The following is a 12,802-nucleotide window of genomic DNA, read 5'->3' as shown; positions in this document are numbered from 1 at the left end:
ATATTTAAGAATTATCATTAAAATCCACATTGATCACACAATCTTCACAAACTTAACTCACATCAACAAAAAGAATTCCCCGCACCAAAATGAAAATAACATCATCACAACAGTGAACGAAAGTAGCCAATTTACACATAATCCACCCTTTGTCCCTTCACCACAATTACAACAGAAATTTCCCCTGATTTCCGCTCTTAGCTCTCTAGCTGTGCTCAGTCCATGCCCAGTTACTGTCCTTGTCTTGAATTCCTCATGCCTCACGTTGGGAGCCAAAAAAGCGCTGTGGTGGGTTGACCTTGGCTGGATGACCGGTGCCTACCAAAGCTGCTCCTCAGCAGGATGGGGTGGGGAAAATAAGATGGAAAAAAACTTGTGGGTCAAGATAAAGGCAGTTTAATAAAACAAAAGCAAAGGCCACGTGCGGAAGCAAAGGAAAACAAAAGATTGATTCTCTACTTCCCATCAGCGGGGGTTCCCCAGCCACTTCCTGGGAAGCCGGGCTTCAGTGTATGCAGTGGTTGCTCTGGAAGACAAACTGTGTAATAATGAATGCCCCCGCTCCTCCTTTCTCTTAGCTTTTATTGCTGAGCTGATGTTGTATGGTATGGAATAGCCCTTTGGTCCGTTTGGGTCAGCTGTCCTGGCTGTGTCCCCTCCCAAGATCTTGCCCACCCCCAGCCTACTGGTGAAGGGGAACGTTGGAGAGACAGCCTTGGGGCGAGCACTGCTCAGCAGCAGCCAAAACACTGGTGTGCTCTCAACACCTCTCTAGCTACCGATACAAAGCACAGCACTGTGAGGGCTGGGATGGGGAAAATTAACTCCATCTCAGCCAGCCCCAATACACGTATCTAACATACCTAGACTTCTTGTGACTCCTGTTGACGAAGAAGCATTCTTCCTGGCTTACAGCGTAGCTCACCTCTGTCGAGATTGCCACCCCACCAAAAGACCAGGAATGTTACTTCAGAATAAGGGTGGATAAGCCAAGTATGAACGCGCACAAACACACACACACACATGCATGCGCACATACAAGCGTGGGTAACACCTGAGGGCAGAATTAAAGCTACATTTACCAAGCAGAACAAAGGCTCCGCTGCACGCGGACACTTCAGCCACCATGAAGACGGCAGGCGTGTTGCTGCTGTTTGCTCTAGCCCTTTGCTGCAGCACAGGTGAGTAGCTTCACTGCCTCCTGCTCTGCCTTTGAGTAAGTGCTGGCTGTCTTTAAAACCACAAAAACATCCTCAGACTGGAAAGAGCTTCATTCTACAAGGACTTATTTACTCCTAGAAAGATAGTGTTGAAAAGACTTGACATCAAAGACTATCACTTATGGGGTAATATTTTAGCAACAGAACTGAGTGGGTAAGAACAACTGTGGGAACAGCTCTGCTCTCAGCACTAGTTTATGCATAATGAAAGAAGTGACATGTACGTGGTACAACCCGGAGACTCAGACATCAAGTATTTAACCTCTGAAATGTTGCAGAAACACAAATTATTTTACTGAATGAAAGCGAACATTTCTTGTAGTCATCCTGAACTGAGATGCAATTTGAGAGCCTGAATAGTTGTAGAAGCTTTATAAAAGTTACGTCTCACTAAATACTCCTCTTATTTAAGAACTATTGTGGCAATGCATGTGAGACGCTGCCTCCCTGTATTTGCCAGCTTTATGACCCTGTTTGCCTCAATAACTTGCTTAGCTTTGAGTACACGTCCTGCTCTATCCTTTGAACCATGGAGAATGACCTTCTCTGCTTTCATTTTGTACACCCTTTTCCACCTTGGCTGCAACCTGCATTAAAAAAATTATACTACAGAATCAGCACTGTAAACATAAAATATGGCACAAAATTTTACCTGAAATTCCTTTGTCCAAGAAGTAATTTGCTCACAAACAGTGAATTGAAACTTGCATATTCAGGGCATGCATCCACAGGTTTTTTAACTCTAACAGAACCCATGAATTGCATTTGTATCATATTTCTTTCTTTTTTTCTTTTTTACAGGTACTGATGCACTGCCGGTAAGGGACAAATCTTTCTATTTTCCATCATTTATTTCCTTAAAGCAGTTTCCACATAAATCCCTACTAATCACATTGTGGTTGAGCATTTGAAAATCCTGAGTCACCCAGCCGTCTGAACAATATTTGCCACAGATATTATTGGGTGAAATTGCCATTTTAATCTGCTGATAGTTTCAACAAGTAGTGCAGAATTCAATTCGTGTTCAAGTTATTGTCAAAGTTACTGCAGCAGCATTTACGACGGTTACGCAGGCTCTACATTGCCGGAGGCAACATACCACCGTGCTCCTGCCCTGTCCCTGGGCTTTTTCTCAGCATCTGCTGCTGGCCAGTACTGGGGGAGCTCAGGCTGTGTGGGGGGTCTCCTACTGTCACCTGTCTTACATATCTGTTGTTGAGATTTTTTTGGTGAACATACTTGCATCTATCTGCAGGGCTATTGCAGTAACTACGTGGTACCCAGAGCTGTCTGTACGATGGAGTACGTCCCACACTGTGGGTCCAATGGCATAACATACGGCAATAAATGCTTATTCTGCAATGCATTCCTGTATGTATGAAAATAAATCTCTTCACTAACTAAATGGTGAACTATCTTAGCTTGAACTAACTGATCAGTCTTGGAGATTGGTTGGAGAAGGAAAGTTCCTTTATTTTGTGTTTGCCTGTTCTCTCACTAGCAAGGGTCAGTTTTTTATTGGGACAATTTGGCAGGAATTCCTTTCTTTCAGGTATAAAAAGGTAACATTTAACAGAGTTCTTCATTTCCCTGTTAAGTAATTGCTGAATAGCTTTCTTCCAGAGCTTTTCTGTCTTTCCTACAGACTATTTATTCTTCCTTTAGATTAGGTCTTTATCTTATCTTGTCTTTGAATATTAGTAATAAAAGGAAATAGGTGGAATAGTGTTCAGAAGTTTTCTGTTTTGGTTAAGTTCCTCTATGATATATCCTTCACCAGAGGGAGAGACAAAGAGTAAAAGCCCAGATGTTCTGTCTCTGAGGTACTGATTTCTTTCTGTGCAGGAGAAGCCGTCAGACTCTTCGCTTGAGATATCTTCGAGAGTGTTAACTTCTTGACAGGCTTCAGCTCAGAAAGAGGAATCCTCCCTGGCAATGTTCCCCATGGCAGATGCTCCCCTAAAGCCTTGTCCTGAAATTTTAAAGCTCATGATGAATCTTGAATCCTCTGCGTAATAAAAAAAGCCATCATGCTTTTATGTCTTGTTTTAATAATGTGTCTCACTCTGTTTTCACCTAAGATGTTGCATGACTACATCACTGCAACAATCCTGAGGTGCGAGTATTAACGGGCAAATTACAGGGAGAGGGAATACATTGTTCTGATCTACAAAGAAATCAACGCTAACCTCAAAGGCAATGGGTAGATTTTGAGGGCATTTGCCTTCATCCAGCTTTCCAAAAGAACACCAGGTTCTGGAGATGCATCCTGGTGCAATGTGCCAGTCAATTTATTCCACTAAGGGCACCCCGGTCAGACACTCTGCTTGGGTGAGAGGAACTCTCTGCCTCCCTAACCGCTGCTGTCAAATACCAGCTGCCCGCCCCGCAGTTCTGTAGGGTAGACTTTGGCAGCATGAAGAGGCTCCAGGCAAACCTAAACATCCACACAATTAGGGCCAGTCCCAAGACTGTTGCAGTTGTGGGTGTTTTGTGGCTGCTCTGTAAAAGGCACAGAGGGTCTTGCTGGTACCGGGAGCTGCGCATCCCTGTTTCAGTTTCCAGGATTAGTCCCGATTTCTTATGCCCACAGGAGAAGTGGTGAAGAAGAGCAGTTTCCCAGCTGCATCTCTTCCCCTTGCAAGCAGGGTTGGAAACCCACCTTTAGGTGGAAGAAGCCCTTTGGCAGTTCGCTCTGCTTCCCAAAGCAACGAGACAGGATGTTTTCTCTGGACAGGCGGGTACCTGGCTGCCCATGTTCGTGTTTGCAACGTTCATCGGTGCGGGGTATTGCAGAAAACCAGTGGGCAGTCAGTCCTAACAGACCTGATGTTCGGAGGACTGCTAGCAATCGCTACCGCAGCCTCTTTCTACACCTCACCCACCACTTAGCTGCTGCTTGTAGGTAATTACGTTGACTGTTGCTTGTAGAGGATCCTTTGAGATTCTTCGGCCTCTGGAAATCTTGGCTGATGAAAGGAAGGGCTCAGAGTCATAGCGTTAATTTATTATTCATTAGCAGCGAAGCGCTGGCAGTGTGGCACAGTCAAATAGTTAATGATCTTAAGTGACAATGTGTCACTTTCCAGACACTGGAGCGAGCCCGCTCTCTGAAGGGAGACAATTTATTTCCAAGAGACATGACTCTCTGCAACCGTTTAGTGGCAAGTCCCTTCCCTGGGCTTGAATGTCCTTCCTGTGAGAGGGGGGTGTGCGTGGGAATGCATTTCAGAGGCAGATGCAGTTTCTTGGGACCAAGACAAATTGAGGCTCTGGGAGGTAGTGCTGGGGGTGTGTGGCTCAGGGGTTTCATGCTCCTTCTTGGCCCCCTCCACCGAGCAAGGGAATCGGGGCTAAGGGAACACAGCTCCAGCACTTATTTTCTTTCGTGGGGAGCAGCAGAGAGGGTGAGGATGGCCCCCAGGAGCCCTCATGCCTTGGACAGAAGTGGAGCTCCCGATCGCGCTCAAGATCCCAGTGGTCCTCAGGGGGCATCGTCCAGGGGCCGTGTCTGCTTAAGCAGGAAAATCCACCAGGCAATTGAGGGGAAACGGTGAGTCGAAATGAACGGGCACAACTCCTCCACCCTGACGCAGTTCTGCAGGAGTAACCGAGGGCGGAGCAGGACCCCAGGTCAACCCCGGCCCCCTGCCCCAGGGGGGCAGCTCCTTGGGATGGAGAGGAAGACAGTCCTCTTTTATGGGCATCTCATTGGAAATAATTTTTTTTGTTGCTGCTCAATAAAATCCTGCCACAACAACACAAAATCCTCTCACCATTACTAATCTAACTCTCCCTCCAGGAAATTCAAGGCAGGAAACATTGTCTGCCTGCCGAGGTATTTTATGGTACAATTCTTTAAGCAGTACCTCGGCACTTTATGTCTTTATCTGATGTTTGTGAATTTAGGAAATGCCATTCAATTACCCCACAACCTGATTAACACATTGCATGTAGTTATTTTGTTCTGCTCTATTTTATATCAATGCTTCTGTTTTAGTGTATTGTTCTACTTGTTGCTGGCCAAAATATACCTCAGGCCAGTCTAGACCTTTCTGTTAATGCAGTTTCTCTCTGAGGCTTCATTCAGGATAAACGGTTTGTTACCATGTTCTTTCTCAACGCGGAGAAAAATAAAATGATGTTTTAAAAGAAAATTACTTGGAGATGTCGTTTTTGGGGGCTGGCTGTGTCGGAGCTATTGCAGCAAGGCAGAGCCAAGATTCGCTGAGGGCTTGGGATGTGCAGGGCCAGGTCCTCAGCCTTTTGCTGCTGGAATGCGCCTCCCAGACAGTCAAATTATTCCAGACACCCTTGCCTGTGATATCATCTATGCTTAAAAGACTGGAGATATGCTGGCAGCAATCAGATAACTGAACTACAAGGAGAAATATGAGATGAGTGCGGCTTAGAGCAGGGGCTCTGCTTGCTGTGAATTGAATTCATGTTCTCATAGAAGATCCAGTTCTGCCCCCGTGTGCAGAGGTCTGGGAATAGCAGCCTGTTTTGGGAGCTCTTGCGGTGTGCCACATTGCTAGTCACCGGCAAAGAAATGCATTTTGCATTTGTCTCTACAGTAGCATAGGCTGGAGCATAGTACCACTTTATTCTTGATCATGGTGCGGAGTGTGACGGCGGGGTACGGGAGCAAGGACAGCGATACCGCTGCTGGAATAACAACACACGGTCTTGCATGCACACGTCCAGCTTCCCCGCCCCCCAAAAATCAAGAAGTATCATTTCTCTTTGTAGCCAGATGAAGCCTGTGGCATGTTTTAAACTAAAGCAGGGAACAGAAATGAAGATTGTTTCAGGTCATAGTAGATTATGGACTTACTTGAGATAGGGAGTCTCAAGAACAGAGGAAAAGATTCCCAGGAAAATATCACAGCTATGGGAAGAAATAGAAACTAGAATAATAGAAGATTAGAAACTGGTCAGAATTTCCAGAGTTATTGAAAATGTACCTTAATACAAGAGGATCCACCATATGACTACCAATGTTTATCCCATTCATGTGGCCATAACCTTCTTGAATGTTTGACCTCTAAGAACTTGAAATAACAGGAAGAGTTTTACTTAAACTTTTCTATGGATCTCATATCTGTAGAAATGTTAAAATAATCCTACGCGCAAAGTCACTTTACTGAGCCCACCATCATGATACTCTTGAATATCACCGAGGGGTTTCGGCACGTGAGTTTACTTTGCCCTTCCCGTTTGCAACCTGAATGACTTGTGCCGAAGCTCGCTCTTCCAAATGCATGGAGGCAGTTGTTTGTGACTGCTCCTAATGCCTGTTTTCAACCCATCTGCTGCCCCGCAATTACTTCTGTCCCATTCCCTCTGGTTCTTATTAATGGAGCTCCTTGTGCAATCCCACGTCACACCTCGCCCAGCAGCTCTCGCCGCCCTGCCCTGACTGCCACCAATTATCTCCCATCCTTTCTCATGGACCCTGTAGCAACTCTTCCTTTGCCTCTCTTTTCCCTCCCTGCTGCCATGTGAAGCGGCAGGGATTCCTGGAGGAAAAGAGCTGCTTTTGGAGCCGTCCTGGCTGGTTACCCAGCCTCAGAAGCAGCCTGCGGATCAGAGGGGGATTTCCCCAACGGGTCTAATTAATAAAAGGGCAGGTGTTGGCCAAACAGGAGAATGATGCTGCTCCCTAGCAGATACCTTGCCATTCGCAACAGCTCCCGAGCGAGCTGTGTGATTTCAGCCGGGCAGGAGAGGCAAACTGGAGAAGGAGCACGGTTTCTGGTAACTGGGGATCTCCGATGGGAGGTGGGTATGGAGAAGCTCAGGTCGCAGGGCTAGAGAGGACACAGACTACATTCCTGTAGCCTCACTAACCACCGCAGAGCCAGCATGTGCCATCTCCACCAGCGGCTGGTGCAAGTTCTGAGGAAGCCTTGTTTCCAGGCTTCGGCATTCTTGCCCCTGGAGAATAATCAATATTAATGTTTCTGTGATTACTGCTTCTATTCCAAATATGCTCACAATCAGTTCAAGGAATCTGAAAGTCAAGTCACTCAGGATGCTAAGAATACAACAGAAACAGCTTTCAAAGGAACCTTTCAACTTCTGCTATTTGTGAATGAGATCCAAATAACAGTACTCATTTATTTTTCAGGAAAATGATTTCATTGATACAAAGATGCAAAGTCCCGCAAGTTCTATTCTGCGACTACTGTTCCCTTACACTTTCAGCTGCGTTTTTATGATTTATATGCCCTTGCCAAGACTTGAACATCTCCCAGGATAATAAGAAAAACAATTCTGATTTTCTATTTAAAACTCAGGCTGCCTTCAAGCCACATGTATGAATCAAGCTTCTTCTAACGCACAAACACGTTCCATCCTTCGCTTCCTTCTGTGACTACCTTAAGTCAAAAATGTATGATTTTATGCAATAGTCCTTATTTGTTTTTCCACACACTGGATAGAGTTGAACCACTTAACAGAGCCTAGCACACTATTCTTCACTTCTATCTTCCCTGAAACATGACTTTCAGCTGACACTCTAAATTTAGTGCCATATAATAGAGGGGGGAAAGGGGAAGCTCAAGGACACACCTTCTCTTTGCAGCTGCTGCAATTTTTTCTTGAATGTCTTTGGAATTAAGAAGCTGATTTCACCTGCACAGAACACCACTTGCTTGCCATTAAAAGGAAACATCCCGATCCAGATTTAAGGCTACTTATTATCATAATTTCTTAATCAGACTTATGCCCAGTGCCAACAGATTAATAACTCTTGCTCCTACATAGAAATGTTTTATAAACTTCTGAAGTTTTAGGTAATGCTTCCCTGTTGCAATAACTGCTTCCTTCCTGTTGGTGAGAAATCCAGTGTACCAGGAAACTACAGGAGACAGCGTGGAGAGATTCATTGAGCCCTCAGCATCTTTAAGGTACACTGATGCCTGCCAAACCCAATTTTATGTCTGTAAAAGCTCAGAGTGTCCCATGCTGCTGTCCCCCCACCCTGGCGTACCGTGCAACTCTCCGGGAGCCCAAATACCACCTAATGTGTGTAATATGGTGTGCACAAGTTGAAACACTTTCAACAATCGGGTTTTTTTGCTTTACCAACTACCATACGTAATTTCACAACATCTACTATTGAGACAGTGCTCTTGTTTGGAAAGTACAAATCACTCATTGTACAGCAGGGCGCCTTTGTTAACAAGCTGGGTGTAGCTCACATTTTTGTTTAATTCTTCTGGGCATCTCTCTAACAAACAAGTATTCTTTAGAGCTCAACTCAATAATCAATACAATTTTCTTAGTTTACAGAGCAAATAATTACTTTATGGGATGACTTCACAAGGTCAAGGAGATGTATATATATAGTGCAGAGAGAGAAGGCTGAGAACCATCTACTGAACTCAACAGCAACAGATTTGCAAGTAACAGACTATACAACCATCTCCGCTATGAAGACAACAAGAAGCGTTGCCCTTCCTGGGCTTGTGCTTCTCAGCTGCCTTTCTGGTAAGTTGTTTTTGTTACAGTCTGTGTCTAGTCTTTGTGAACCTTTCCCTTAATATATACATCCTAAAGGAGAGTTCAGGCTTTTGGAGATGTGATGATTTAGTAATGCGCAAGCTCTCTTTTAATGCACTTTATCCTTGTGCAGATAAATACTATAGATCAGTAGGATGCATTTGTCTGATTTAAACTTATGAGCCTTAGTGGGGTTAATAGTGCTGCAAAAGGTGGGAAGTTTATTTCCTATTTCTTCTCTAGTGAGTCAAAATTTCTGATTTCACAAATAATTGTTTTTTTTAATCTTAACATATAACTTCTTGTTTACTTGGAGTAAATAAAACATTTGGGAAAATAATCACTTCTCAGTAGTAAGTGTATTAATTGGTTACTCTGTTGGGAAAGTGATGATTCCAAAGGAATTTTAGTCAAGGACATTGTCCAATTTTTGTATTTTATAATCCCTGTTTTTATAATCTCTGTTTTTATTGTAGGTATTGTTATTGCTCAACGACGGGTGAGTAGTAGATCTTCTTTGTCATTTAGTCTTGATTTCTAAGTCTAGATGAATAATTCATATTTACACGATATCCCAGGGAAGGCTTGAGAGAGGAAAAAAAAAAGGAGTGAGCAAGAAAGGAAGAAGGAAACGTGCCCCTAAGTATTATACCACCTCTTTTCCCCCAAAAGAAGAAAATATCTTTGTCAGAGAATAACATCTTACCATGTTGATGATAAAAAAGACAGTGATTAATAGAGAGAGAGTCAGCACAGAGTGCCAACCGAAAATCTATACAACTATTGAGTAACTGCCCAAATTTCTTCCCTGTCTTGATTCCCCAAGGAATGATCATTTTTGCCCGCAATGCTTGCTGAAAGTACGGGAAGTCGTAATAGCCAAAAGGTGCTTTTGCACGCTATAAGAAACACAGTGTGTTTTGTTCCCTCTCTTCACCATGGAGGAACGACAGAGGAAAAAAATGACCAACAGTAGTCTCCCAACGCAGCGAAAACATGATTAAAGCAAGCACACCCTTCTCTCCACTTGGAGATGTTACAAGTCCTCTTCAACAGGCCTCCTGCGGCGCGTACCAGTTGTCTGGAAAACTGCAGCTTGCCTGTCCCCGCCACTACAAACCCGTCTGCGGGACCGACAGCGTGACCTACCCCAACGACTGCTCCCTCTGCAAAGAAATCTTGTGAGTATAAGGTCTCCTGATTACCTACAACGCCAGTTCAAGCAGCAGACAAAAGCCTTTGGGGTTGTGACTAATTGTGGGGTGGACTAGATTTTTCATAAGTTTCTGTCTTCCCTAATGTCAAAGCTCCTGAATCTGATTAATTACAGGGGCTTTACAAGTGGAGACACTTAATGAGTGAGATGACTACGTGGTATCAACAGATGAATCCTTCCTTTCCTTCTCCCTCTCTCCCTCTAGCCTTAACCGACCCATCGACAAGAAGCACGATGGAAGATGTGTTAAGGTACAGTCTGAGATCGGTTCCTCCTCCTGCTGCGCTGAGCAGTGGTGGGTGAAATGATGGCAGAGACCTAGACGGAAGCCTCGCCTAGGATTTTTCTGTATTAAAAGCACACAATTTCAAACTGTCAGAAATGGAATGAAAATTAAGAATTTCAGGTTTGCAATAATTTCTTTTAAATATTTTTTGAACAGTTAAAATCAGTGAGTTTTAAAATTTTGTTTTGTGTACAACATCAGAGTTAAGAATGGAAACTTTTGATTTCAGTAATGTTTCAGCATTATCAAAACACTTCTCTCTAGATTTAGACTTAGAGGCTTGTTGAAGCTCAGAAATTCCCAGAGGAAGTTTGGATTTTGGCTAAATCAGTCTTGTAACAGAAAAAATGATTCTATCAGAATGTTTATAATGAATAAATTTTGTTTATAATTTGTTTATCAATATATGGAGCTACTGTGAAGTGGAGAAGTATCTCTATTTTTAGCTTAGAGGGAGAAAGTAAAGAAACACTCTGGTTGTGCAATTTAACGTAATACAACGACTTCCATTTCAGTACACTCAGAGTAATTGCAGAAACACTTGGGGTGAGCGTAAACTCCATTTTCAAGAGGCATCGACATTTCGCAGCGGAAGTTGCTGCCGCATAAGGCATTTTAGGCAAAGATCCTTCATGGTGGTGTTCACGGTAAAAATCCCCAAGGTGATAGAGATGAAGCCCCTTTGAGGACAGGGAAAAACAGATACCCCAGGATCACGCTGTACCCATGTGCAGGATTTCAACTGTTCGTGTTCCTCCAACTCCACCACGCTGGGGCTAGAATCTCCTCTTCCCTTGCAGCTCTGGGGAGAGGGGGAGAGGTCTCTTGCTCCGTGCTCCATTATGCAGGACGGATGCAAAGGGGAGCAGAGATTGAAATGTTGTTCTGCGGCTGTTCCAGCTCGACTGTACTGGCTACCTGAGATCAAGCAGTGGACGTGCGGTCCCCTGCACCCTGGAGTACATGCCCATCTGCGGCACCAACGGGCTCACCTACAGAAACAAGTGCGACTTCTGCAACGCTGTGGCGTAAGTGAAGGGGCTGGGTCTCGGGAGGGGTTTCTGGATCGGTATGTGCTCGTGTTGGCATTCAGAGCCTGACGAGGTAGTTTGACTCACGAAGCGTCTGTGCTGTGCTCATTCACTCTCAACTCGCTTTCTCCCCAAAGGAACGGAATGGACATAAACCTGCGCAATGTTGGAGAATGCTTCCAGGTAAAGCACAGAAATCTGCACTCTTAACTGCTGTTACATCGTACAACACAAATTCACTGAATCGTAGCCAAATAGTAGAAATGCCTGCACTGTCCTGGTGCATTTGGCCCGGAAATCGGATTTGAGGAAAATGGTTAAAGCATGGCAGGGTCAAAGGGTATTGAACCAAATCCATGACTCAGATACGCAGTTCCCCCTCTGACCTGGGAGCGCAGCAGTCAGTGGGTGCCGAGACCTTCATTTACCAGGAAAGGGGCTGAGCAAGAGATGCTGCCTTATCCCTTCCGCGGGAGAGCAGGAGGGTCACACGCCACCGGCAGTAACAGCGGTGACTCCTCGCGTGGGAACACGTTCTGCGGCGACCACCCGCGTTCTGCACGCTTGCTCGGCCACCCTGCTCAGCCAGCGCCGAGCAGCCCGTGGGAGGCCAGCCTGGAAGTACCAGCACAGTCATTTCACTATTTGTAATAGTATTTATTAGATCCCCCACCGCCCACCTTCTCCCCACTCCACGCTATTCCAGGAGAGCACATTTGCTGCCTTTGAGTTTGCAGACTCGCTAGAACAGAGCCCTGCACCTGAAAAGTGCGTTTATGCTTTGCCATACCATAAACATAAAGCACTCGTGCAGGAAAATACGGGGGACAAAAGCTTTAAAACCTGTTGTTGCTCCATTATTAGCAGATTGACTGCAGCGAGCAGAAGAGTAGCGATCTCATCTGCACCGCCGACTATAACCCCCTTTGTGGCTCCGATGGCAAAACTTATGGAAACAAGTGCCAGTTCTGCAGCGCGGTTTTGTAAGTATGGAGCTCATCGCATAGCCTTGAAACCGGAAAAGCCAGAGCGCACACACAGCGCCGGCAGCTGGTGTGGATGGAAGCCCTGGAGCTTCCGTTAGACCCTCAATAAATCCATCCCTGCTCCGCGTTCCTCTCCTGATGCTCACTCCTCTGTCACCCCCCAGGCACTGAAGATCTTAAGCCCAAGTCTTCTCCTTCCCTTGCAATTAAATCCGGATCCCCGTTTGCAGGCTCATAGCGTTGCTGACTCCTTCCCTGACAGAATGATTTAAACTGTGACCGTAGGAGGTGTCCAAAATTATGGGGTTTGTCCCAAATCTCTTTCTCATGAGAGAGCCTGTAACCTGGGGAATCAGCAACGAGGTGAAACATTAAGTACTTTGTAACTTGGAGCATGTGAAAGCATTATCTTATTTGGGTAAAGTTAGACTATAAAACTGAGATCCGTGTCTGTAATTTTGGTCTCCCTCTTTCTCTTCAGGTGGAGCCGGGGAACTCTGTTCCTCAAACACCGTGGTGAATCCCGAGCACCGGAGCCCTACCCTTCGCCCTGA

At 45.1% G+C, this 12,802-nt stretch overlaps 1 protein-coding gene across 1 annotated transcript; it reads left to right on the top strand.

Annotated features, from left to right (window-relative positions):
* Positions 1-8,659: 8,659 nt before the first annotated feature.
* LOC104621073 (double-headed protease inhibitor, submandibular gland-like) lies at positions 8,660-12,802 on the top strand. Its single transcript, XM_010287462.1, has 7 exons — positions 8,660-8,717; positions 9,763-9,910; positions 10,151-10,196; positions 11,132-11,259; positions 11,400-11,445; positions 12,127-12,245; positions 12,730-12,802. The coding sequence occupies exons 1-7, from the start codon at positions 8,660-8,662 to the stop codon at positions 12,800-12,802; spliced, it is 618 nt and encodes a 205-aa protein (XP_010285764.1).

This window comes from Phaethon lepturus, unplaced genomic scaffold, assembly GCF_000687285.1.
Source record: "Phaethon lepturus isolate BGI_N335 unplaced genomic scaffold, ASM68728v1 scaffold39005, whole genome shotgun sequence".
NCBI lineage: Eukaryota > Metazoa > Chordata > Aves > Phaethontiformes > Phaethontidae > Phaethon > Phaethon lepturus.
This window is presented reverse-complemented; position numbering and strand designations above follow the sequence as displayed.

What these genes read in the sequence shown, in the direction of transcription:
- LOC104621073 (XM_010287462.1), top strand. Translation starts at nt 8,660, where the DNA reads ATGAAGACAACAAGAAGCGTTGCCCTTCCTGGGCTTGTGCTTCTCAGC. An exon ending in TCCCTCTGCAAAGAAATCTT is followed by an intron (nt 9,911 to 10,150) that starts GTGAGTATAAGG and finishes CTCTCCCTCTAG; the next exon opens with CCTTAACCGACCCATCGACA. An exon ending in CAGTTCTGCAGCGCGGTTTT is followed by an intron (nt 12,246 to 12,729) that starts GTAAGTATGGAG and finishes CTTTCTCTTCAG; the next exon opens with GTGGAGCCGGGGAACTCTGT.